Source organism: Prionailurus bengalensis, chromosome C1, assembly GCF_016509475.1.
Source record: "Prionailurus bengalensis isolate Pbe53 chromosome C1, Fcat_Pben_1.1_paternal_pri, whole genome shotgun sequence".
NCBI lineage: Eukaryota > Metazoa > Chordata > Mammalia > Carnivora > Felidae > Prionailurus > Prionailurus bengalensis.
Window position 1 is genome coordinate 7,036,587 of NC_057345.1, and position 27,836 is coordinate 7,064,422.

At 44.2% G+C, this 27,836-nt stretch overlaps 1 protein-coding gene across 2 annotated transcripts; it reads left to right on the forward strand.

The window, feature by feature from the left end:
* Positions 1-37: 37 nt before the first annotated feature.
* Positions 38-27,836, forward strand: NMNAT1 (nicotinamide nucleotide adenylyltransferase 1). Of its 2 annotated transcripts, none has more exons than XM_043578491.1 (6): positions 38-158; positions 1,065-1,186; positions 18,940-19,110; positions 21,057-21,240; positions 23,726-23,868; positions 24,212-27,836. In XM_043578491.1, the coding sequence occupies exons 3-6, from the start codon at positions 18,996-18,998 to the stop codon at positions 24,610-24,612; spliced, it is 843 nt and encodes a 280-aa protein (XP_043434426.1). In that variant the 5' UTR covers positions 38-158; positions 1,065-1,186; positions 18,940-18,995; the 3' UTR covers positions 24,613-27,836. The 2 variants fall into 2 exon arrangements, with proteins under 2 accessions (XP_043434426.1, XP_043434428.1); XM_043578493.1 differs by having other exon boundaries at positions 99-396.

A 27,836-nucleotide genomic window follows, 5' to 3' on the forward strand; every position in this document is an offset into this window, starting at 1 on the left:
GGGCGGACGCTCGCAGTAGGGGCACTTCCGCCAGACGCATACACTTCCGGCCCCCAGGAGCCAATGAGGATGCGGGCGCGGGTGTTTCCCTTTCTGGCGTCCGGGCTGCGGGTTCTCTCCGGGAGGATTCGGGCCGGTCGACCCTGAGGACGTGCGTGGTAAGCCCCCTGGCTTGGAGCCCTTGAGAAACCAGGCTTTAGGGGAGGCAGCCCGGGACTCTTTTTGTCGCACGCCGAGGGGAGTTCAAGATGGCGGGGTCTTTGAGGGGCAGATGTAGCGGTCCCCGAGGCAAGGTCACACTCAAGCTTGGGGCAAGGAGTCTTGCCCCTTCATTCTTTCCATCTTAACGTGAAACCAAAAGACTCGCTAAATTTTCCTCTGGCCCCCTCTGAACAGGTAAAAATAAATAAGCGGGTAAAGTAAGTAAAGTCAGTCAGTCAATCAATCAGTCCTTTTCTAGAGGCTTCTTGTGTTTGGCGGAGGTGGGTGGAGGGCGGAGGAGAAAGTTCTCCATTCTGGAGGACTTCTGTTTCCTCCGAAATCCCTTTTCCACGTGGAAAGGCGAGACCCATCTTCCCAGAAGCGGATTGACACGTCCCTTGAGGACACTACTCGCTCTTGGGCAACAAGTTAAAAGTTCCTGAGGAAACTGGGCGGAAACCATTTTCTGGTGTTCCCAGCCCTTCTCCTTGAGTCCACATCAGGGTTGACGGCAAAATTGTTGCAGAGGTGTTGCCTTTAAAACTTTGGGTTTTTTAAAAAATTAATTTATTTTTTTGAGAGAGCGTGCGAGAGAATCCCAGGCAGGCTCCATGCCGTCAGCGCGGAGCCTGATTTGGGGCTCGATCTTGGGAACGGAACTGTGGGATTATGACCTCTACTAAATCAAGAGACGATGGCTTAACCAACTGAGGCCTCCAGGTCCCCTCCTCCCCCAAGGGTGTTGTCTTTAAAGCTATTCCAGCTACGCCAAACAGAGGTTACCATAGAATCCTACCAGAATGAATTACTTCTGCAGTTCTAATTGTAGAATTCCCTACTTATTACCATAAATTGCTTTTCAGCGTTACAATTTGGATGTGAAATCACTGTTCCAGCCCAACTGAAGACTGTTGACGCAGTTGGAATGGTTCCCATAACCTACCTTGCAAAAACGCTTCAGGTTCACAGAATTTCCTTTGTGAAAGTAAGTGACTGTTACATTAATGCAATTCTCTCTGACTTTCGATACGTGCATTGAGTGACGTGGAGCTCTCGGAGACAAATAGGATCAGTGCCAAATAAAACAAAACTGAAAAATATTCTTTGTTTCCCGGATTGAGGAACTTGCTAAATAAACATTTGCTCATTGTGTACTTCCCCTAATTTTGATGATGATGATGATAGGGTGTTCTGTTCAGGCATTTGGGTCGGTCTGAGTATAAGTGGTGGTGGTAGCTGTGGAGGAAGGGCCTCCCCTGATCGTGCACTGTGCTTACCTGCTCCTCTTTCTCGGTGACTTGATTTGACTTAGCACTTCTGTGCTGACGGTGTTCTTTGGGTTCTTGTTTAGAGTGAATGGATAATGAAAAGCGTTCCTAGAGCATAAGTAAGAGAACTTGGTTTGGGTCCCAGTTGTCAAACAAAAACAGAATCCAGGTTTTGGAGGGGGGTGGGGAGGGAAGAGAAGAAATTGTTTAAAAAAAAAAAAAAAAAAGATAACATGTTAGGTTGGTAGTTACCGGAGAGAGCACTGGGGGAAATAACCTCAGAGTTGGGAGTCATAACTGGGAAATACTGTTTGGCAGCTGCAGGAGTTTAGGACATTTTAACTTGGACTTGGGATGGGAGCCCAGAGAGGATGGTTTGCTCCAACTAGGTAGGAAAAATGCTGGGGCAGGTGAAACTCGAGTGGCTTAACAAGAAGTACATGAGCCAAAGGCTCTCTGAACATGTGGACCTCTTTTAAACGTCTACCAGTAGATAGCTTGTACTGTGGTCAATTTTGTGACGTAGTTAAGAGCATGAATTTTGTTTTTTAAATTTTAGAGAAAGAGACAGACAGAGCGGGGGAGGGGCAGAGAGAGAGGGAGACAGGGAATCTGAAGACTCCGTGCTCTGAGCTGTCAGCACAGAGCCTGATGCAGGGCTTGAACCCACAAACCATGAGATCATGACCTGAGCCAAAGTTGGCTGCTCAACGAACTCAGCCACCTAGGTGCCCCAGTTTGTTTGTTTTTTTCTTTAACTTTAAATGAGCAATGATAGATGTCAAAGTCAAGGGGTTTTTTACTCTTTTTTTTTTAATGCAAGCTCTACACCCAATGTGGGGCTCAAACCCATAACCCTAGAATCAAGAGTTGCACACTCTAGGGGGGCCTGGGTGGCTCAGTCAGTTAAGGGTCTGACTTTGGCTCAGGTCATGATCTCACGGTTTGTGGGTTCGAGCCCTGTGTTGGGCTCTGTGCTGACAGCTCAGAGCCTGGAGCCTGCTTTGGATTCTGTGTCTCCCTCTCTTTCTGCCTGTCCCCTGCTCATGCTCTGTCTCTCTCATTAATTAATTTATTAATGTTATTAATAAATAAACATTAAAAAAATGTTCTTTTTTTTTAAAGTTGCACACTCTACTGACTGAACCAGCCAGGCACCCCTGGTATTTTTTTATATACTAAATTTAATGAGTTTAGTGCTTACTGTTTTTATTTATTTATTTATTTATTTATTTATTTATTTATTTATTGTTAAAGTTTATTTATTTAAGTAATCTTTAAATTTTTTTTTTTTTTCAACGTTTATTTATTTTTGGGACAGAGAGAGACAGAGCATGAACGGGGGAGGGGCAGTGAGAGAGGGAGACACAGAATCAGAAACAGGCTCCCGGCTCTGAGCCATCAGCCCAGAGCCTGACGCGGGGCTCGAACTCACGGACCGCGAGATCGTGACCTGGCTGAAGTCGGATGCTTAACCGACTGCGCCACCCAGGCGCCTCTTAAGTAATCTTTATATCCAACAGGGAGCTCAAACTCATGACCCCAAGACCAAGAGTTGCATGCTCCCCCGACTGACCCAGCCAGGTGCCCCTAATACTTATTTTTAGCTTCTCAAACTTCCTTGACATCCTCCCAGAAAGCTGCTCATATGTACACATACCCTACATTTTGCTTATACATTCAGGGATGTTATATTCCTGAAGCCAGGCTCCAGATTAAGAGCCCCAAAACAAAGCATTCCCCATAAAAATAGGTGCTCAACAGAAGATACTTCGCTTCTGAGCCAACATAGGTCATAAAGAATTTCCTTAGTCTGTGAGGTGGTTGTCTAAACTGTGCAGCAGCTAAAAGGTAGCACAGTTTCAGAATATTTCATAAATTTGACTCATATCGGAAAGAGCATAATTTATATTTCATACGGTATTAGTAGCATGAAATAAATGTTTCTTAATGAAATTAACTCTCATGAAACCAGGTTTGGTTTTGGGGGTAATAAAACCATTAAAGTAAATGAAAATTCAGTTTTATACATTACGGGTTAGTTAAAATACTGTTTTAAATTATGCTTCAAGTTATGTTTATCAGTTAAGAAATGTGATTTTGGGGCTCCTGGGTGGCTCAGGTGGTTGGGCATCCGACTTCAGCCCAGGTTGTGATCTCACGGTTTGTGGGTTTGAGCCCTGCCTGCTGACAGCTCAGAGCCTGGAGCCTGCTTCAGATTCTGTGATTCCCTCTCTCTGCCCCTCCCCCACCCATTCTCTGTCTCTCAAAAATAAACATTTAAAAAAAAAAAAAAGAAGCGTGATTTTACTTTCTGAAGTTAAGAATGTTGTGTAACTTCAAGATACAGAAATAGGGGCGCCTGGCTGTCTCAGTCAGAAGAACACATGGCTCTTAATTGTGAGTTCGAGCCCCATGTTGGGTGTAGAGATTACTGAAATTAATAAAAACTTGGAGGAAGGAAGGAAGAAAAGAAAGAATACGAAGCAGCCTTGGTCTTAAGCAGCCTCTTGCATTTAGAAACAGTCAGTTAAAATTTTCCCAACAGTGGGGCACCTGGGTGGCTCAGTCAGTTAAGCGTCTGCCTCTTGATTTCAGCTCAGGTGATGATCTCATGGTTTTGTGAGTTCGAGCCCCATGTTGGGCTCTGTGCACTGATCATGAGGAGCCTGCTTGGGATTCTCACTCTCCCTCTCTCTCCCTGCCCCTCCCCCACTCATGCTCTCTCTGTTTCTCTCAAAATAAATAAACTTAAATGTTCCAAATGGTGAAAAATAATTGGATTCTGAATATATTTTGAAGATGGAGCCATTAGGATTTCCCAATGGGGTGTGAGGGGCAAAAAGGCATTAAGGATGGTTTAGAGTACTTGGTCTTAGCAACTGGAAGGATGGAGTTGTCATTACCTGAAGTTTTCAGGTAGATCAGGTTTGGGGGGTGGGATAAGACAGATCAAAAAAAAAAAAAAGGAAATTCCAATACAAATATTATTTGAGATATATTGATGTTTATCTGATATGTTAATATTTGGTTAACGAAGTCAGGAGAACATAAAAGTTTATGTTACTTAAAAATTTTTTTCATGTCTATTTTTGTGAGAGAGAGAGAGGAAGGGAGCTCGAATGGGAGAGGGGCAGAGAGCGAGGAAGACACAGAATCTGAAGCAGGTTCCGGGCTCCCAGCTGTCAGCGCAGAGCCTGATGAGGGGCTCGAACTGTGAGATCATGACCTGAGCTGAAGTCGGATGCTTAACCAACTGAGTCACCCAGGCGCTCCTAGGTTGTGTTACTTTTAAAAAGTTTGTGTCAATCATAGTAAAAATTATTTCAGGGGCTTTCATGGTTAATGTATGGGTTACTCCGGTTTCTTTTTTTTCTCCCAAGTTTTTATTTAAATTCCAGCTAGTAAACATACATATTTGGTTTGTTTCTGAGGTATATATGTTTGTTAGTTTGTTTTATTTATTTTTTTTTTTAAGTAAGCTCTACACCCAGTGTTGGGCTTGAACTCACAACCCCAAGATGCAGAGTCGCATGCTCTACACCAACTGAACCAGCCAGGCGCCTGAGAATTTGGAGAATTTTTTTGTAGTTTTTGTTTTTTAAAGTAATCTCTATGCTTAATGTGGGGCTCGAATTCACAACCTGGAGATTGGGAGTTGCATGCTCTACAGACTAAGCCAGTCAGGCACCCCCATCAAGTTTCTAATTCCTAAGTTTCAACACTAGGTTTGGAATTTGGAAAGCACTCAGAAATGCCAGCATGTTGGATGGATAGTGTGTTTGTTAGGTAACTTCGCCTCCAGCAGGGGCCACCTGAATAGAGAAACAGGTGGAAACAGTCATTCCCACTTGTGAAGGTCTGTGCCTGTCATAGATGTGTTGGGAGATGTTTATATTGAATTTCATCCTCCTACCAATAGATAGTTCTTTTCCTCAAGAAATAGAGTTGTGTCTACTTCCTAAAGATGTGGAGAGCATCTGTGATTAACTAGCTCCTACTAAGAAACCTCAGAATCTATGAATATACACAGCAAAAGCAAGAAGACAAAAACCATCATGTAGGTCAGTTGGCTATTTTCTCTAGACTACAATCGACTGTTGTGATGCAAAAGATTTTTGTAACCCATGGGGAGGAGATTGTGGTTAGTTTTACTCTAAAATTTCCCACTGCGTTTTTAAAGAACAATAAATTGTTCAAATACACAATGTGAATCACTGGTTTTTTTTGTTTTTTGTTTAATTTTTTTTTTCCAACGTTTTTATTTATTTCTGGGACAGAGAGAGACAGAGCATGAACGGGGGAGGGGCAGAGAGAGAGGGAGACACAGAATCGGAAACAGGTTCCAGGCTCCGAGCCATCAGCCCAGAGCCCGACGCGGGGCTCGAACTCACGGACCGTGAGATCGTGACCTGGCTGAAGTCGGACGCTTAACCAACTGCGCCACCCAGGCGCCCGGTGAATCACTGTTTTTTTGAAACCAAACCTTTGTGAGGTTTTTAGGGTTTTTTTTTTTTTTTTTTTTTTTTGAGAGTGCTCGCAAGTGAGTGAGGGGCAGAGAGAGAGAGAGCTAGAGGGAGAGAGAAGTGGGGCTCACCCGAAGTGGGACTCCACCTGACACACTGTGAGATCATGACCTGAGCCGAAGTCAGATGCTTAACGGACTGAGCTAGCCAGGTGCCTGAAACTGAACCTTTGTTCATTGCTAAGATTCACATTTTCCTTCTTCCTTTTCAGTGCTTATTTCTATAGCAGCTATCCAGCTGATGACAATATTTTCATGAAATAAAAAAGGAGATTCAGAGAGAGTAATGATCTTGAAAGAACGTCCTTATTTGGGGCGAATTTGGTCGTGGTGTCAATCTGGTGATTTGGGTTGAACTGTTCCTTTTTATCCATTGTCCGTACTAATTAATACTTAAAGAAAACCTTCTTTCAGATGACTGGTTTTGATGTGCTTCCTGTTGTCTTAGCTGTGATGTCAGCTGACCACTTCACTCAGGAGTAGCAGGGTAGGAGCCGACCTGTTCCCGGGCAGCTGTCAGGTGGCGGGGCTGCTGAGACAGGCCTGGCCTGCCGGCGACCTCTGTGGGAGGCGGGAGACCAGCAGGCCTCAAATGCCAACATCAGACCGTTGATGTAGCGCCTGGTCGTGCACGGGCCCCACTGCCCAGCCAGGTCAGCCCCAGGCCCGAGAAAAGTACTGCAGGATGAAGAAGGGGATCTAATTAAATGCAGTGGAAACCACATGAAAAGGATGGCATTTTATTTCCCATTCTAACCCTCTGTGCTTCCTCTTTACTTTGCTTTTCTAATTACTGTGCTTCTTGGAGCTCTGGCTTTAGGAGGAACCGGGCTTCTCTTACGACAGGACAGCCCTGCCTGAGCATTTACTGCCTTGAAGGACTGCTAAGCCTTTGACAAGGACAGGTTGCTCGGGAAGTTTTGCTCACCTGTGGAAACCAAGCTGCCCACCGACAGCAGCACAGACAAGTAGTAAAGTTCAGGGGTCGTTTTTTCCTGTATTTGGGAGGAGAAAAGCACTGTGAGGAATACTTGTCTTTTAACTGGAACCCCTATTTACAGTGTTTTTGCCGAAAGGATTTAAACAATGGCCCCAGCTTAGCAGGAGATGGAAGGCTTGCTGCATACTTTGCAAAATGCAGTCCAACAGCTCCACTCTTCAGCGGTAGCTCAACTTTTTTTTTTCTCTTTAGTCTAATACAGTAGAATTTATCCACAAAAAAAAAATCTCTCCTGGAATTATTTATTTATTTATTTTTTAATGTTTGCTTATTTTTGAGAGAGAAACAGAACATAAGCAGGGGAGGGGCCGAGAGAGAGAGAGAGAGAGAGAGAGAGAGAGAGAGAGATGGAGAGAGAGAGAGAGAGAGATGGAGACAGAATCTGATGCAGACTCCAGGCTCTTGAGATGTCAGCACAGAGCCTGATGCGGGGCTCGAACTCAGGAACCATGAGATCATGACCTGAGCCAAAGTCAGACGCTTAACCAGCTGAACCACCCAGGCGCCCCTCTTCTGGAATTTTTAAACTTTCCCTGGTGAAATGTTTTAACTGTGGCACATGTCTCATTAAGAATTCTGTCTCTACATACCTCTATTTTTACTGTGAGTAGAAAATATTGAAGACTAATGGTGTATTATGTACAGTCAAGCTTTCAGATTAAGATGAGCCTTTAGAAATTCAGTACTTAAAAACATACACAGTCAGTTGCCAAAACTGTTAACACCATGGTATAGACTCCTTCACTGAAGGATCCCACACCAAATACAGCAAACATCCTCTCGAGTGCCTGTGGGACAGGCTCCATCTGCGTAAACAGCACAGTAAAACCTAAAAGGACATCAGAGCAGCAATTTACTAGGTTTAATTATCTCTGAAATACATTTTTTTTTTAAGTTTATTTATTTTGAGAGAGACCGAGAAATTGTGAGTGGGGGAGGGCGGAGAAAGAGGGACAATCGCCAGCAGGCTCCGCGTTATCAGTGCAGAGCCCTTTGCAGGGCTCGAACTCCCTTACCGTGAGTCATGACCTGGGTGGAAATCAGGAGTCTGACGCTAAACTGACTGAGCCACCCAGGCGGCCCCCAGAAATACATTCTTGAATGCACGCCTAAACAGTGTATGTTTCCTCGCTTCCCTCCTGTGGGACTCATGCTCAAAACCCAGCCAGGCTAAGGTTTTCCTTTAATATAGGTTGTGTTCTTAGTATTGGTGGTGTTGGTAATAGGAACTATGACTGTTTTGTTTGATGATTCCTGTTATCTCATTTAAGCCTTAGCAAAACGAAGCAGGTAATTTATCTCCGGGTTACAAATGAGGTGGGGGGAGCTCAGAGAGGTTAGGTAACTTGTCGTGGAGTGAATGTTTCAACTGGCCTCCCTCTGTCTCCAAAGCCAGTGCTTGCCACCATTACCTGCGTCGTCGCCTCTTGTGGAGCTGCGATTCAGTGGGAGACTCTGGAGCAGTTAGAGCAGTGCCCGAGGCCTTCGGTAACGATTTTTTCATTAAAGTTTAGGGACAATGCCTGGCTGGCTCAGTCAATGGAGCATGCAGCTCTTGATCTCGGGGTTGTGAGTTTGAGACCCATATTGGATCTAGAGATTATTTAAATGGATAAAAATCTTTAAAAAAATGTAGGCATAGTTTTTATTTAAATTACACATCACTTGGGGCGCCTGGGTGGCTCAGTCAGTTAAGCGTCCGACTTCGGCTCAGGTCATGATCTCACGGTTTGTAAATGCAAGCCCCGCGTCGGGCTCTGTGCTGACAGCTCAGAGCCTGGAGCCTGTTTCGGGTTCTGTGTCTCCCTCTTTCTCTGACCCTCCCCCGTTCATGCTCTCTCTCTCTGTCTCAAAAATAAATACGGGTTAAAAAAAAAAAATTACACATCAGTCTTCTAAGCACACACACGGGCAAAGATAATCGAAATGTATTAATTAAGACATTCCTAAAACTCCACATTTCAGAGTCCACTGCTTCTCTGTTACTTTTTTATTTCAAGTTGTTGAGGTCCGTGTTCTTCTACACGGTATCGTCTCCAGTTCAGTAACCGTTTATTAAATGAGTAAATGAATCTAGTAATTTTTATAGCTAAAGAATTTTATAACACCAACACAAAATGTTTGCATTTAACTTAATTCGGTTTCATACTCAAAGGTTAGGACCACCAGAAGGACAACCTTCTCCAGAAGGTTGCTAAGGAACTTTAAAAATTTCCTTCACCTGAATTTTAAACGTGAATTTTTTTCTTAAGTTTCAGTCTGTGAGCTCCTGAAGAGCAGGAAGTCCCATCTTCCCCATTTTTGTCTCAGCGGTGTCTGACAGACAGTAGGCACGTAATAAGTGCTTGATGAATGTACACTTACCAATTGTGAAGAAAGTAAAGATGATATTACCAACCAGGTTGGTAAGGAGAGGTTGCCCACAGTATCGGGAAGATCTGGGTCTAAAATCAATACACAGGGTCATACATTAATTTATCAATTATTGGAAGAAATTCGCCCTGTAAGCACGATACCAGAAGGCACTAACCCTTGGATTCTAATCTTAATTCTGGCCCTGGGTTCATTTGGTTCCAGGCAACTCCCTTTTATTAACTGCAAATTAACGCTGCTAAATAGCCTACTAGTAATATTGAGAGTTGTTAATATTTCTGATCGGTGGACAAATAATGTTTACTATCTTTCTAATTCATGTTAACTTGATATTTCGGTGGAAAATATCAAGAAGATAGTTTGTGGGAATTCTGGCCTTCTGGAGTAAGGAAGTTGGTCTAACTGCACACAAAACTCCTAGGACCTAAGTTGGAAAATTTGAATTAGGCTAATTCCAGGGAGTGTCACAGTTCCCATTTCCGTTTTGTCCCTTTTGTGGATTCTCAGTCTTCAGATTATTTCAGACTTTCCACATGTTTAGAGCTGCAGTTTTTATTCTGAATGTATCGGGTTGCATTTATTTCATTTGTCCAGTGAGAGTTATTAGCTGACTGACCTTTTCTGCAAGACTAATGTCCAACATAGAATCTGAAATAAGGTATCAAGTCATAATCTGGTCACGTATATCTATGTCGCCCTCGGCCCTGCAGACGTTAGCTCATGCTAGGCTGTTGGACTGGGCTCTAGGGAATCCATAAGTGGCAACATTGGTGCCCTCGTTGTCTCCCATCTAACAGCTTCTTGTACTAAAAGAAGGAAGTGTTAAAACTCGATCTGCCCAAATCCCAACTGTTCTGTTCATATTGAGATTTTTGACTTTTTCAAAGAGGTGAAGCAGGTGACCGCCATTGATAACAGGGGCGAAAACATGGGTCAGGCTGCAGTTAAACTCATCACAGGAATGGCAGAGCGCACCAGAACCATCTCCAGAGGTCAGGCCCACATGCTGAGCTGCCCTGTGCTGGGGGTGGGGGGTGAAAACACTTACCTTAGCAGAACATACAGCTGGAGGACTAGAGCGGTGGTCCCAAACAAGAACACCGTCACTTGGCTGCGTGAGACACAGCGAGTTACGTTTTACATTACTTCTTTAGTGATCAAATGGCTTCAAGAAACCGAATTTAGGTTCTGTTTCATGACAGTGTCACATTAGACCACAGAGAGAAAGTTTTAAACATAACAAAGATGACTTGAGATCCATTCCATTTGAGCACAATTATGTCTAATAAAACTTCACGAAGATTAGCACTGCCATTTCCTGAACTCCTACTACGTAGCAGGCGCTGTGGATGCTGGTCCCCAAGGGATCTTTAGAACCTTGGTTCCTTTACTGTGACTTGTAAGTTCATGCCTTAAGACAGCTCACAGATAATAGTGAAAGTTAACATTCATCATGAGTAGACAAATGTGTCAAACATTTTTATTCACTTTCGTATTTAATATGCACAAAATCCAATGAGATAGGGACTCTGGTTCCCCATTTTATAAATGAGGAAACAGACTCAGAAAGACTAAGTGTCTTGTCCAAGGACAAACACCCAGTAGTGATAGAGCTAGAGTTTGGAGCCGGGTCTGAGAGTCCTGACCATGGCCCTGTGCTGTGCCAGCCGCTGCCTCCTGCCACCCGGTTCACATGGGGTGTAACCAAAGAACAGAGTAAGCCGACCCACCCAGCTTCCACAACCAGATGAAGTCTGCTGTTTCTGCTCATTTTTGAAATTCTTTTGAAATTACATGTACTTACATGCAACATAAGATAGTGTAATATAAAATTCATGCATATGAGAATATCTTAATCTGAAAATAATAATACAAGATCCATGCATATAAGATCTTCCTCAGTAACTGATAGTTCTCTTTCTTCATCATAAGCTCTGTTATTTACCTTGATTATTTTATTAATGAGGTTTACCACTGAGGGACCTTAGGGTATCTGTAGAAATTAAATCTACTCAAAGACAAAGATTTATCCCTGTTGAAAGTATTAAAAAAAAATAGTCTCAAAATATACCCCAAGACTGTTTAAAGCAGTGAAACATTGTTACAAGTAGAATACAGTTAGAGGCTTGATAGGACCTTTTTGAAAGGAATAGCATCTTTTTAGGGGTATAAATTCCAATCAGTTGACAAGTCAACACATTAACATTCAGTCAACATAGATTTAATTATATTGAGCATTCTGAAATGTTACAAGATGGTTGACTTTTTCAATGTTAACATTGAAAAAACTGACTTAATGTTTACAAAATGTTTCATTAATGTTTACATCTCAGTATTTTTCAAACCTGAGAAAGTCACGGGGCACCTGGGTAGCTCAGTCAGTTAAGCATCCAACTCTTGGTTTTGGCTCAGGTTGTGGTCTCATGGTTTCATGGGGTCGAGCCCCCTGTAGGGTTCTGTGCTGGCAGCACTGAGCCTGCTTGGGATTCTCTCTCCCTCTCTCTCTGCCCCTCCGCCTCTCACACGGTGTCTGTCTCTTTCAAAATAAATAAACTTTAAACAAATTTAAGAAAGTATTATACATCAGCTATATTTCAGTTTTTTAAAAGAAAAATGTGATTTAAAAATTGAAAGTAAATTTTAGTTCAATGTCAAGACTGTCTCAGGAAGAAATGAGTTTTTTGTTATAGCAAGCTGGGGAGGGACACTTACAGCCTGAGCCGGTATGATCTCGGCAGCCAGCAGTGCAGGTGGTAGGCTGTGTGGGCCAGACAGAAGTGAATCATGGGGATGCTGGTCCTTGAGCACCTGGAGCAAAGCAAGGAGGATCCAGAACGGCCCTGTTAGAGCTTCCAAACTACTCCTCCCATTTGCCACCAGCTTGTCCCCTTTCCCTACCCACATATTCTGGTACCTTGCAGCGATACAGAGGAAGTACTTTTCCTTGGAGAGGGACGGATCCTTGTTTTTTTAAACACCCTGGGCTACAGTGGAGGCTGACTGTAACTTAATTCTTCAGTGGTTTTAAAGGTCTAGAGTCTAGTGTGAGCTCAAGTTGTCTGTGTTCATGATGAATTAATAGAACTGAGCTGGATATTTGAGATAGGTTGTGAATGTGACCAGGGAGAAAGCTTCCTTTAGCTAAGAGATCAGCTTGCTCCAGCCCCTTCCCCAGCCTTTCCCCCGAGGGGGGTGGGGAGACAGGAAACCTGAGTGCATCCCCAAGGTTGGGGAGGAGCTCTAAGCTCTTTGTTCTGTCCTTCCCTGAATAGCAGACAGCTCCTTGGGGACCCAAACCTCCCCTTACAGCTTTATTGTTCTTCCTGCTCACAGCTCAATCTCCCATGGGGAGTGGTGTCTGAAACTTGAGGTGGGCGGGGCTGGAACTGACAGGCTCTCATTGATCATGCTCAGAAGCTGGCGGGATACCCTGATTTCCCTGTGGGCCCTGTCGGGCATGTCGTCGTAGTCACCACCACCCCAATAACCACAGGCACTCTGTATGGGAATTGGGGGGTAGGGATGGGAGGGGTGGGAACAAGCCTCAAGTGAACTCTGGTATCATCCTTGAGCTGATAATTGAAAGGTAGGACATTTAAATCATTCTTGTGAATTAACTCATTTTTTAAAATGCTGTGTGGAGCATTACCGACCCTTCTCTCTTTATTTCTTATCAACAATTAGCAGTGTCCCTGTGACCCTTACCACTATGCTTTGTTGGGAGAAAGCCTCAAATGTTTATTGAATAAATGTTTATTTCCATTCTCACTGACTATTTAAATTGAGGGACTCATAACTTTGTAACTGGCCTTCCAGTCACATGACTTGTAACTGGTCTTGTTCTGCCCCTTCCAGTTAATCCCACAGCATCACCATCATCAGTGTTGTCACTTCCCTCCCAAGTAACAGCTGCCGTTTATTTTAGCACTGTTCTAGGGAATATGCAAGCATGTTGCCATGTGTTAGTCTCAGAATTAATCCTCACGGTGACTGAAATTGGTTGTCATTATCCCTGTTTTACAGATACGGAAACTTAAGACTTGTAATTAAGTGATTTGGTTAAGCTGATAAAATCAATTAAGGTTGTAAGTCCCCATGTCTTATTATTTTTCTAAAACATTGTTTATGTAGAACCGTGTTGTAACTCTGTTGCTCAGAAACCTTCAAAGGTTCCCATTGCCTAAGGGGTTAACATGCACTTTCCTCATCTCCTCAACCAGGAGGGCTCATTTCCAAACTACACAGCTCTGGTTTAATGCCTCCCCCCCCCCCCACCTTTTTTTATTTATTTCTTTTGAAAGAAAGAGAGGAGAGAGAGAGAATCCCAAGCAGGCTCCATGCTATCAGCACAGAGCCCAACTCAGGGCTCGATCTCAAACCATGAGATCATGACCTGAGCTGAAATCAAGAGTCAGTGAGGGACTCCTGGTGGCTCAGTCAGTTAAGCGTCTGACTTCGGCTCAGGTCACGATTTCATGGTTTGTGAGTTTGAGCCCCGCGTTGGGCTCTGTGCTGACCGCTCAGAACCTGGAGTCTGCTTCGGATTCTGTATCTCTCTTTCTCTCTGTTCCTCCTCAGCTCACACTCTGTCTTTCTCTCGCCTACAAAAATAAATAAACATTAAAAAAAAAAAAAGTCAGGAGGCACCTGGGTGGCTCAGTCGGTTAAGCATTTGACTTCGGCTCAGGTCATGATCTCATGGTTTGTGGGTTTGAGCCCCGCATTGGGCTCTGTGCTGACAGCTCGGAGCCTGGAGCCTGCTTCTGATTCTGTGTGTCCCTCTCTCTCTGCCCCTCCTCTGCTCACGCTGTCTCTCTCTGTCTCTCAAAAATAAATAAATGTAAAAAAAAATTTTTTTTTTTAAAAGTCAGATGTTCAACCTACTGAGCCACCCAGGTCTCCCATTTTTCTTTTGATGAGTGAGCCTAGGAATCAGGAATCAAGTGGCCCTGGGTCTGCCACTCACTGGCTTTGTCCAATGAGAGCATAGAATCTGACCAAAAGTGACTTGGTCACCCTGGCACTTGGGTCTAGACATTGTTGAGCTATAAATCAGTGGTCCTGACACAGGTTGTTTGAGCACTGGGAAGTCTTGGAAGTGCACAGCGAGGTATATGACAGCCTCTATTTCCAGCTCATTTTCAACCCACTGTTGATCTCAGATGTTTGTAATACTGAAAAGTTAGAAAAACATAAATGTCCAGTGGTGGAAGATTAACTAGAAAAACGAAATATCTAACAATAGCTTATTTTTTGGAACAAGCTAGATGACTTTGGCCAAATTTGTTTTTGGTGGGGAGGCTTGAATGATAGGTGTGTGAACGCATTTTATCCATTGAAAAGTATCATACAGCTGTGTGTTTGTTATCTTTCATTGTATTTCTACATTAATTGGAAAAATACTCCGGCCTGTATAGGTAATTCCCCCAAAGTTCCCCACATGCTTCTAGCAATTTGGCATCATTGGAATTATATTTATAAGCTCTCAGAATGATTCTTTTGAAACATAATTTGGATGTATAAGAATATTTTTTAGAGACGCCTGGGTGGCGTCAGTTAAGCGTCGGGCTCTTGGTTTCGGCTCAGGTCATGAGCTCACAGTTCGTGAGTTCAAATTCTGCTTGGGGCTCCGTGCTGACAGTGCAGAGCCTGCTTGGGATTCTCTTTCACTCCCTTGCTCTCTGTCCCTCCCCATTCATGCGTATGCACTCTCTCAAAATAAATGAATGAACTTAAAAAAATATTTTTTTTAATTTTACAATAACAAAACTATTTTTTGATAGTTCTTAAGCAGTTTATCAAAAAACCCAAAACTGAGTGATTTGAGTTTAAGAGATTTGAAGGCTCACTGTGTTGGGGAGCAAGAACTCCTGTGTTCTCAGAAGTCTTTCTAGCTGGACTAAGAATCAGAGTGACATGAGAGGGGTTGAGAGGAATAAAACAACTGTAACAGGTGTACATATGGGGGATCCACATAGACACGGGAATTCCAAAGTCAGGCAACATGAGGTCTGTATGTCACTCTGAAGTCAGAAAGGGTGGGGGTCTGTGTTTTCAGAGGAGAGTAATGCGCTTTGTGGGGCGATAAAAACATGTTTGGTAATTAGACATTTGCCCTGCTATACAGATGGGCCACTCAGATAAAATTTATCTCCACTAATAACCCTTATTCTGAGAAAGACCTCCAATTTAGATTCTTCTGTGTTCTTAAGGGAGGGGCAGAAGTTTCTCTTGAGCCCACAGGGTTCTCAATACCTTCTGCTCAAGATAATCCACATGCCAAACTGGCACATTCTGAACCTCTTCAGCTGACTCCCAGCACAATGAATGAAAAAGACCCCCACTAAGATGCAACATTGTGGCATTTCAGATTCAGAGCATTGGGGATAAGGAAAACATCCTACAAATCTTCCAAAAAGAAAAAAGGTATGTAAAAAAGGAAAAGAATCAGAATGGCATTAGACTTTCAGCAGTAGTGTGGTATGCTAGGAGACAATGAAGAAATGCATTCATAATTTTAAAAGAAAATAATTTCAACTTGCTTTTTTCTCAACTAAGCCGTTCATCTCTGAAGGAAGGATAAAGACATAACCAAACTTATTTCCCATGTACCTTTTATTATGAAGCTACTTGAGGATACATTCTAGAAAAATCAGGACATAAACCAAGAAAGACATGATGCGGTCCTCAGAAATAGGGGATCTGACTCAGAAGAGAGATGAAAAAGGTTTCAGAATGATAGCCGTACAAAGGACTAGAGACTTTCAGTCCACATTAGAGAACGAGTTCCGGGAGAAAAACCCTCCAGGAAAAAAACCAGAGTCAATAGAGTAATAATGTTTGGGTGAACCATTTGAAATTCATGTTTTTGTAGATTAAAAAGAGTTGAACTATAGCGACATTATGTGCAGCATTAATAGTAGCTACATTCACAGTGTGTTTATTTCTTGTCAAAAGCAGTTGCATGTATTGGCTCGCTTAATCCTCATGATGGTCACAAGGTAGGTACTGTTATTTTCTCTATTTTAAGACTGAGAAAACCGGGACAAAGGAAGATTAGGTTAAGGTCGGGTTGTCCTGGGTCATCCAGCCCATGTAGGTGATTTCTATGCAGGCAGTCTGGTTTCAGAGCATAGGTTGCTTCCCGCCCCCCCCCCCCCCCCCCGATAATGTCTCTAATAATGTCTCTGCCCAACGTGGGGCTTGAACTCGTGACCCGGAGATCAAGAGTTGCATGCTCTACCAACTGAGCCAGCCAGGTGCCCCACAGAGCACAGGTTCTTAACTGTTGTGCTATAACAGACAGGAGATTGGAGGATACTGTTCTGTGGAATCCGGCCGGTCCCAGGGGCGAGGCCTGCAACACTGACTGCCAGGTTACCATACAGTGGAGCCCATTGTACATGGGCCCTACTCACCCACTCAGAACTTCCTATCGGCTCTTGTTGAAAGAAACTGAAAATGTATCATTCATGTTGGTAGACAGATAAGAGAATGCATTGGTGAAAGAACAGAACACCATAAAAAGGAACATTTAGAGGACAAAGGTCTTTTTTTTTCTCTAAGTTTATTTATTTATTTTGAGAGAGAGAGAGAGAGAGCACAAGCAGGTGAGGGGCAGAGAGAGAAAGAGAACCCCAAGCAGGCCCCACATTGTCAGCACGGAGCCCGACACGGGTCTCAACCCCACAAACCGTGAGATCACGACCTGAGCAGAAATCAAGAGTCGGACGCTTAACTGACCGAGCTACCCTGACGCCCCTAGAGGACAAAGGTCTTTAAAATGAAGGCTATAATAGCTGAACTGAAAATCAGCTCAACAGATGGAGGATGGAGTTGAGGATATCTAGAAATTAGAGCTTAAAGGAAAGAGGGAAAAGAAAAGAAAATGAGAAGACCAATCCAGCTGCCTCAGCTCCAAATAATAGCCATTTCCAAAGAGAACAAAGAAAACGGAAGGCAGAATGTCATCATTCAAGGACCTTTCCCAGAACTGAAGTTGATGAGCCTCAAGTTTGAAAGGGTCTGCCCAGTGCCCCGCACAACAGATGAAAATAGAGTCACATAGAGGACATCATTGTAAAATTTCGGAACGCTGGGGACAAAGAGAAGATCTCACAAGCTTCAGGGGAGGAAAAATGTAAGTCACATTCAAAGGATCCAGAATTGGGAGTGACTTTGGATTTATTGCTGTTAACACTGCAATCTACAAGCGATGCCTTCACAACTCTAGGAGAAGACAGCTTTCAACACAGACTGGAAACTATAGATAGATATACATGTAGAAGTTTGGGAATAGGCAGTGAGGGTGTGTGAGAGCTAATCCTCATGGATCAGCATAGTAAACAGGTACTGTTTACTTTGGATAAATTTAGAAATAGCATTATAAGCACATAGTATAGAAATATGGTAGAATCTACCAGAAGAAATAGCTGAAAAAGTTAAAAGTGCTTGCTTTTAAGGGAGTTGCATAGAGGGTTTGGTGAGCAGGGTGTGGCCAATGACTGTTGGGTTTCATTATGGGCCTTTTGCTGCCTCGTAATTTCTGAATCTATCTGAGTTCATTTAATAAAAGTTTAAATCTGTTGTCTTGTATTACTTCATTAGGGTTGTAGAAGGATCAAATGGAATAATATGCAACAAGGTTTGTAAATTGTAAACTGTTTGTTCCTGAGCTGAAAGTGATAATGTGATCATGTTGACTAAGAGGCCGACTACTGTCTTGAAGGGCAGGTTGTCAGGGAGTTCCGTTTATGTGGTAGTTGATAACATCACTGTATCAGCTAACTGGAGCTACAGTAGGGCAGTCATAAAACTTCAGCAGCATGCACATTTCATTTTTGCTTATGAGTCTAGGGTCAGCTTGTGGGTTTGTTGATGTAAGCCAGGCTCAGCTGATCTCACCTGGGCTGTGTGTCTGAGCACGTCGTCTGCGGTTTGGCTGGTGCAGGATGGCCTCAGCCGCACAGCCAGTGGTTGGCTGTCAGCGGGGGCACCAGCTGTCTCCCGCGTGTTCTGTCCAGCAGGTTGGCCTCGGCTTGTTTTCATGGCAGAGGAGGGAGGCCAAAAGAGAGCAGAAGTGTGCAGACCTCAAAGGCCTGGGCTCAGAACTAGCACACTGTCCTAACTGCCACATTCTCTTGTCCGAAGCAAGTCACAAAGAGGGGGAAGGAGATTCCATTCCTTTCTGGCAGGAGCTGCAAATTCACAGTGAAAAGGAAGGGTGGAGAAATGGGGCTGTCCTTGTCATCGAAGCCAAATATTTTTTTTTTTTTTTTAACATTTATTTATTTTTGAGACGGAGAGAGACAGAGCATGAACAGGGGAGGGACAGAGAGAGAGGGAGACACAGAATCTGAAGCAGGCTCCAGGCTCTGAGCGGTCAGCACAGAGCCCGACTCGGGGCTCGAACTCACGGACCGTGAGATCATGACCTGAGCCGAAGTTGGCCGCCTAACCGACTGAGCCACCCAGGTGCCCCGAAGCCAAATATTTTTATCCATTCACTTGGAATGGGAATGTGAAAGGCCACTAAAGACCTATAGCTGAACGTATGTTCTTTTCCTTTGCAGACAACGAGCAGGGTGTCCGAGTTTTCCATTTAGATCAACAACTTCAAATTCTTAGCATGGAGAATTCAGAGAAGACAGAAGTGGTTCTTCTTGCTTGTGGCTCCTTTAATCCTATCACCAACATGCACCTGAGGCTATTTGAGCTGGCCAAGGACTACATGAACGGAACAGGTAGGAACAGTAGCCAAAAGCAATAGGGTTCAGGCCACTACCCCCAAATATGGCCCTTTGTCACGTTGGACATTTTAAGCTGAAGCAGTTTGAAAAAATGGCAGAAACAGGAAGGTCACTCTGACCTCCTCCCCACCCTTCTCGGAAGCAGCTCAAAAAACCTTCACATGAGGGGCGCCTGGGTGACTCAGTTAAGTATCCAACTCTTGGTTTCTGCTCAGGTCATGATCTCGGGGTTGTGGGATCGAGCCCTGTGTTGGGCTCTGTGCTGACAGCATGGAGCCTGCTTGGGATTCATTCTCTCTCTCTCTCTCTCTCTCTCTCTCTCTCTCTCTCTCTCTTTCTTTCTCTTTCTCCCCCCCCCCCCCCCCCCCGCCTCTTCCCCGTTTGTGCTCATTCTCAAGCTCTCTCGAAATAAATAAATAAACTTAAAAAAAACGCCAACCAACTAACCAAACAAACCTTCCTGTGGGAGGTGCCCTCCCTATACCGGGAGGAAAGGAGCATCCTTATTACTAAAGGCAAATCGATGCCTAGAAGAATCTAAACTAACAGGCCGTGCTAAATTTCCCTGAATTTTGTGAACGTACCTCAAACTCTTTGCCCTACCATTTTTCTCTACAACTGTCCACTCTTCACCAAACCTGACATAAAAATACCCAGGTTTAACTGTTATTTCCTTATGAAGGTACCACGTAACATAAGCCTTCTATTAAATAAATTTCTATGTTTTTCTTTGTCAGTTTAATTTTTATTTATTTTTTATTATTTTGTAATGTTTTTATTTATTTTGAGACAGAGACAACATGAGCAGGGGAGGGACAGAGAGAGGGGGAGACACAGAATCCGAAGCAAGCTCCCGGCTCGGAGCTGTCAGCATAGAGCCCGACGCAGGGCTCAGGCTCACGGACTGTGAGATCATGACCTGAGCTGAAGTCGGACGCTCAACCGACTGAGCCACCCAGGCGCCCCATTGTCAGTTTAATTTTTAGACTCAGCCAGGGACCCAAGGAGGGTCAAGGAAAATGATTTTCTCCCCTACATAATGTATTTTGTAATGTAAAGGATCATGCTATAGGCTGATAGATAGATGGACGCCTGGGTGCTTAAACTCCCCAATAATCCTAATAATTGGGGAACGAAGATAAAAAACGAGGTCTAGTTTGCCCATCACATGGACAAAAATGTTCAAACTTGATAATGTCAAGTATCAGAAGTTGAGGAGAAATGGGCTGTCCTATACACTGTAGGTGAACAATACCAATTGATTAAGGCTTTTTACGAGGCAATTTGGCAATATCAAAATTTAGATTGTGTAGGGGGTGGGGAATTAGTGATGAATAGGGACAGAGTTTCAGTTGGAGAAGGTGCAAAAGTTCTGGAGACGTATGGTTGGATGGCTGCAGAGATGTGAATGTGCCTGATGTCCCTGAGCTGTACAGTGAAGGCAGTCAACGTGGCGAATTTTATGTTATGCCTGTTTCACCTTGTTTATAAATGAGTGGATAGATGGATGGATGGATGGATGGATGGATGGATGGATGGATGGAAAGAAAGAGAAAGAAAGAGAAAGATAAAGAAAGAAAGAGAACCTAAATCCCTTTTCTGAAACCCCAGGGGGCGGGACTCTGTTATAAAACCAGAGTGATGATTAGGGGCGCCTGGGTGGCGCAGTCAGTTAAGCGTCCGACTTCAGCCAGGTCACGATCTCGCGGTCCGTGAGTTCGAGCCCCGTGTCAGGCTCTGGGCTGACTGTTTCCGATTCTGTGTCTGCCTCTCTCTCTGCCCCTCCCCCGTTCATGCTCTGTCTCTCTCTGTCCCAAAAATAAATAAAAAACGTTGAAAAAAAAATTAAAAAAAAAAAAAAAAACCAGAGTGATGATAATCCTTCCTGTGTGTAAAATCTGACTTGTTACACCTCGCTTCAAATCTGACTCTTTATCCAGGAAAATACAGAGTCATCAAAGGCGTCATCTCTCCTGTGGGCGATGCGTATAAGAAGAAAGGACTCATCTCTGCCCACCACCGAGTTATCATGGCAGAGCTAGCCACCAAGAATTCAGAATGGGTGGAAGTTGACACCTGGGAAAGTCTTCAGAAGGACTGGGTAGAGACCTTGAAGGTGCTAAGGTATTCATGGTGAGGTCGGCTTTGTCAGTCCTGCGGGAATGGGCTGGGCCTTTTTGCCTTGTGTCAGTGTGGCCCGTGTCTGTGAATAGAACACGTTTGCAAACCGTGACCAGGGTGGGGAGGGCGTTTTCGTGGGCTGTGCTGTTCCTGCATAAGGTTACGTCTCAGGTGTGGGGCGTGGCGGCTCCTTAGCCTTCATGTCCCTCATCGTGTTGTTAGATGTTTGCGTGCCCGTTAGTATTGCACCTCTGTGGGAGACAACATCCACAGAGAAGCCTGCCTGGCTTATCGGTGCCCCGAATGAGAAAGGCAAAATCATAAGAAGACATTGTTGTCGTTAATCTTCTTAAGTATAAAAGAGAGAGGCAGGTAGGGGCTCCTGGGTGGTTCAGTTGGTTAAGCATCTGACTTTATGATCTCACTGCTCATGGATTCGAGCCCCACATCAGACACTGCTGACAGCTCAGAGCCTGGAGCCTGCTTCAGACTCTGCGTCTCCCTCTCTCTCTGCTCTCTCTCTCTCTCTCTCTCTCTCTCTCTCAAAAATAAACATTAAAAAAAAATTTTTAAAAGAGAGAGGCAGGTAATTTAAACAAGAGAAGCCATGGTGCCTGGTCGTGGACAGTCCTGATTTTGGGTGTTGCTTCCATGACGGCATACTGGGTTTGTCCCAGATCTCTGTGCTCGTACCTTAGAAACATTTCCCGTTAAGGATTCAGAAACTAGAGTGAGCAACAGCTAATTAATTATTACTTAATGTTATCTTTCTGAAAAACCTTTCCATCTAATGTCAGTTCTTAGAGTTCTGAGCCTTCTGGTTCTGACCACATCAGTTAGGGTTTGGACAGGAAATAGAGACCACCCTGATTGTTTTAAGCAGAAAGGGATTTAGGTGCTCGTGCAGAAGTGTCAGAGGGCTGGAGGAGGGGAAGTCGGGTTTGTTTCAAGGTCATACCTCCTTTAGCTGAGGTGGCCATTCAGAAAGCGGTTCCTGTCCCTGCTCCCACAAATGCGGCTGTTAAGCTGTCCCAGTCTCCTGAAGTTGGTGACTGGACAGTGGAATACAGGATCTGGCCACTGTGCTCACTCCGTAAGAGGTTGCTTCTCAGGCTCCACAGCCCAGAAAGATGGCCTGTGCCTCCCGTCTTCCTTCCAGCTCTCTTGTGAGTGAACCCCATCGGTGGAATCTCTCTCACGTGAGAACCTCTGGGAGGTGTGTCCGGGGGAAGATAGGACACCAGGCCAGCAGAGGCTATCTGGCACAGCAGCTTATCAAGAGGAACGGCTTTTCAGACTTGGCAGGGAGAAGTCAGCCCTCTTCACTGGCCAGAAATTCTCCCGTCAGATACCAGCCTTCTGCATCCACGACCTTACCCAGCCCCCTCCCTGACAGCCTTGCTGTCCGCTACATATTAACGCAGCTGCTCAAGAACGAAGGGAGTTAGGGGCACAGGACACACTTGGCTCCCCAGGTGTAGCTCATGTTGGGTAACCGCACGGTTGTAGAGCACTGGGCATCCTGCTGCCGATCCAGAACAAGGCTGCCCGTGAGTCCCGCCTGTGGTCCCTTCCTTCTAGGCTTCGGGCACTTGTCCTCTCTAGGACCTTATCCTTGGTGTTGTGGCTCTCCACTACTAGGTGAAGCCACACTCTTCAGTGGTCAAGAGTGTGGGCTCTGGAAGCAGACTGCTGGGGTTCAAGCACCGGCTCCGCTACCTATAAGCTAAGTGACCTTGGGCAAATTAGAGTTCTCTCTCAATGGGGATAATAAGCAGTTCTGATATAATGCTGGCAATAAGAGAGTTGCTTTACTTTTTTTTTTTTTTTAAGTTTTATTTATTGAAGTAATCTCTACACCCAGCGTGGGGCTCAAACTCACAACTCCAAGATCAAGAGTCGCTTTTCCGACTGAGCCAGCCAGGCGCCCCAATAGAGTTGCTTTACAAAAGCCAGAGCATTCACGCAGTCAGGTTGTTACTGAATGCCTCCTGCATCCCAGGGAGTCTGCCAAGAGCTGGAGTTACAGCTCTAAGCTTTCACTTCCCTCCATTATGGGAATAATAATAACGATGATATTTATGGCATGGGATGTTGGGAAGATTTCATCAAATGATCCATGCAAAGGACTTAGTGGAGTGCTTAGCACGTAATAAATAACTAATGTTAACTCTTATTATTGTGACACACACATAAAGCTTAGAATAGTAATCGCTACCATCTGTTGTGTTCCCAGGATCTCCTTACTTTCTATGCCCGATAGCCAGTCCCCGGGCACTACTGGCCAGCCTCCACGCTGACCCGGAAGTACTGGGTGCTGGTCAGCATCCATTCTGACTGATAGGCCTTGGGTGTAGCTGTGGTTTGCATTTTCTTAATATGACACAGCCTGGACCTTGGGCCAGAGGCTCTAAGCCATCTCCAGAGAGACAGTATTCTGATTGAATGTTGTGAGAAGAGGATGTTCTACTGCTTTGTTGTTTTCTAGACACCATCAGGAGAAACTGGAGGCCAGTAGCTGTGATCACCAGCAGGACTCACCTAGGCTGGAGAGGCCTGGACGGAAAAGGAAGTGGGCTGAACAAAGACAAGATTTTAGTCAAAAGGAATTGCTAGAGCCAAAAACAAAAGGTCTGTATGTTTTATCGAGACTTACTGACTGGAGTGGATAAGATTCTAGTGCTGAACAAGCCCCCTTTCTATTTTCATTTCATATTCAGGATGCTTGGGTGCCTGGAAAATGCCCCTTGTTAGTTTTGGGACTGGAGGGAGGGAAGGAGAGGAAGGAAAAGGCACCTTGAACTTACTTCTCCTGCAGTGGTCCTTAACTTTTGCAGTTCCTAGATCTCTTTTGAGAATCTGATTCGGATCAAAACTATGAACCCTCTAGCCAGAAAAACACATAGATGCATTCATTTTGACTCAGGGAGTTATTAGCAAAGCAGACCCTGAAGCTGTGTTTTCTTCTTCCCAGATGTGCCAAAAGTAAAGCTGCTGTGTGGGGCAGATTTATTGGAATCGTTCGGTGTTCCCAATCTGTGGAAGAGTGAGGATATCACCCGAATTGTAGGAGACTATGGGCTCATCTGTATTACTCGGGCTGGAAACGATGCTGAGAAATTCATCTACGAATCCGACGCACTGTGGAAACACCGGAACAACATTCACCTGGTAAATGAATGGATCACCAATGACATCTCCTCCACAAAGATCCGGCGAGCCCTCAGAAGGGGCCAGAGCATTCGCTACTTGGTGCCAGACCTTGTCCGAGAGTATATCGAAAAGCATGACCTGTACAGCCCTGAGAGTGAGGAGAGGAATGTTGGGGTCATCCTGGCTCCCTTGCAGAAAAACACTGCAGAAGCTAACTCATGACTCCTGCACTTTGGACTTGTCTGTTGGGAATGTGAAAAGAGTCTGGGTGTTAGTGACCGGGAAGAAGAATCGTGATCCTGTTTCCATAAACTAAAGCTTTTTAAAAGTTTGGTAAAAATCACCAGTAGATGAAAATATGGTTTGTCTTTTTTTTTTTTTTTTTTTAATGTAGTGCTTTTAAAAAAAAAAACATGTTTATTTGGAGAGAGAGCGAGTGGGAGAAGGTCAGAGAGAAAGAGGGAGAGAGAGAATCCCAAGCAGGCTCCTCACTGTCAGTGCAGAACCCACCATAGGGTTCGATTCTGTGAACTGTGAGATTATGACCTGAGCCAAATTAGGAATTGGATGCTCAACTGACTGAGCCACCCAGGCGCCCCCACGTCTATCTTTTTATTGGAAATTGTCAAAATGGATGTTTTCAAGATGGTCTTTTTTTTTTTTTTTTTTAAAGAATGTACAAATCCTTTAATCTTTAAAACAAGGGATTAGCAGCACTAAAACCAGAAGACATTCAACTGTACTAACTACAAATAAGTCAGAAAGGACCTCTCTGGTCTACCACATAAGCAGAGCAAAGTGGGAAAGCAAGAGTCCATTTAAAATCTTAACTTCAGTTAGAAAGGGAATTAACATTTTACGCGTGCCCATTTCTAGGCATTCTTCACCGAGGGGGGCCAAGGAAACAATTCTTAAAGTAGTGATCGTGTAAAATGCACCGCTGATCGGTCATCCTCAGCTACGCAGGATACAGGTTGTGAATACGCCTGGCAGAAACCGTGCTCACGATTCAGTCTCTCTGGCACACGTCAGAAATTGGCCACTTCAGCTCTGCCAAGACGCACCTCCCTGGAGCTTTACCTTTGGAGGCTGGGAGAAAGGTCCAGGCCCTCAGAGAGTCAGAAAGGTGCACAGGTGTTTCTGATGCCCACCAGAGGCAGAGAAACAGTCTGGGGAAGGGAATTGCATCCTGTTTCCTAAACTAAAGCTTACAAGTTTGGTAAAAAATCAGTAGTAAATTAAAAGGTTGTACATTATGTGTGTTCTCTTAGCACGGCCTCTCGTGGCTCTGTCCGTCTGCCCTTTTGCCGTCTCTGCAGGAACAACTTCAGAGATGTTATCATGCTACCTGGAACAGAGAGGACCGTGGAGAACGAGGGATCCTGTTCAAGGGTTTTATTAAGTGTCCGTGCTCTTAGCCTTTCTTGACAGCTTAATAATCAAAAGATGAACGAAGGTCCTAAGAACATGAGAAATGCCTCACTGAGTCAGCTCAGCGGTCCTTCTGGCTCAGAATCTCAGAAGAGCACTCTGTGATCTCACTCTAAAATTCTCTGTTGAGTTTCTCAAGAGCCCCTCTGTTCCTGCTCTGGCCCACCGTGAACCTGCCACGTGTGAATTTAAGCAGTAAAAGGGTCTACTTTCTTACACTTTTTCTCATCCTTTTGTCTGGATTTTAACCAAAGTAGAACTCCCAAATAATAATCGAAGTCATAGTTTCTATGTTACAAATGCAAGCTTGTTATATATAGTTTGATGCATTACGATTTTGTGGAAATTTTACCAATTGGTAAAGCAAAAAAGACCAGAAATAGCTTTTATGGAGTAGTTTCATGTTGCATGAAAATTATCCTGTGATAAAAAGTTCAATTTCTGATGCAAATACAATAATTTACCTTTTTTCAATTTATATTTTATACCTACACCATTCTAGATGAAGGATTAATAACCCTGCCAAAGAAAAATACAGCTGTGTGGTTGTGCAGTCAAATCCGAATCCACAGTTCGAAAAGGGAAAATATTAAAGCTGGCAAACAAAATCTTTAAAAGAAAAAAGAGAGGGTGGGGAGAGTCCCTGGCTGGCTCAGCAGTCAGTAGAGCATGTGACTCTTGATCTCAGGGTTGTAAGTTCGAGCCCCACGTTGGGTATAGAGATTACTTAAAATAGCATCTTTTTTTTTTTAATGTTTATTTATTTTGAGAGAGAATCCCAAGCAGCCTACATACACGCTGCCAGCACAGAGCCCCACGCAAGCCTTGATCTCATGAACCATGAGATCGTGACCTGAGCTGAAATGAAGAGTTGGTTGCTTAACTAACTGAGCCACTCGGGCACCCCCCAAAAATAAAACCTTAAAGAAAAAACTAGCCAACGTACCCTACCGCTACTTATTCCTTTCTTTTCTTTTTAAGTGAGAGAGGGCAAGGTGGAGGAGAGGAGCAGAGGGAGAGAAAGAGAATCCCAAGGTCCTCGCTCAGCATGGAGCCCATCGCAGGGATCAGTTCCACAATCCTGGGATCACAACCCACGCCAAAATCAAGAGCTGAACACTCAACTGACTAAGTCATCCAGCCGCCCCTGACTTATTCTTACTAAAGCCAACAGGCCAGCTTCACAAAGACCTTGAGGGGTGCAGAGCCTGGCACCAGTAGGGTTCAGTCTCTCTCTGCTGAAGGAGTGGTGGGTTAGAATCTCAGACCACAGAGATGAAGGTCATTTCTTCCTCTCCTTGACTTTTTGGAGTTGAGAGTTGAAGCAATATTGAAAAATAACCGCCTAGAATAGATGAAGCTACTGAAATGAAACTTAGATTTCTTCTGGAAAACCACACTTAGTCCATCTGGTATGGGTGCCAACTGCAGAAAGGTTCCATTGCCAGAAACTTCTCTTTTATTTTGTAGAAACTTCTCTTGTAACGTGCCTTCCTACCTAGAAGTGCCCAGCCTGCCCAGCTGTGAGAATACTGACCTCAGGATCCACTGGATAAAAATAAAGCGTTTGGGAGCCTCCCAGGAGACTTGGTAATAGTGAAACAAGCCTGTTGTTGTGCTGTTCATGAGTCGATACCTTTGTACACAGAACGACCTGCTTCGCCTTTTGTCCTAGTACCAAAAATGCTGCTAACCCCACAGCTTCATAACAGTTTTGGGTGACCTCCAGGGGAGAATTTCCTGTTTTGATAATGGAAATTAGAACAATGCACTTCACAGGGGAATAAATACTAATTGTTGTGACTTCCATCGAGGAAGAAGAAAATATGCCACTGTACTTCCTATCGTCCCTTTTTCCTAATTTGCTTTTGTAACATGAATTTTGAGTTTAGGAAATATGTGAAGCTGGTATTTTTGTGTTTGACGCTGGTGTTTATGATGTGTCGTGCTCCTTTACTCCTTACGTTGTATAATTTGAATGCAGCAAATGAATAAAAGTCCCTTACTGGCTGAAT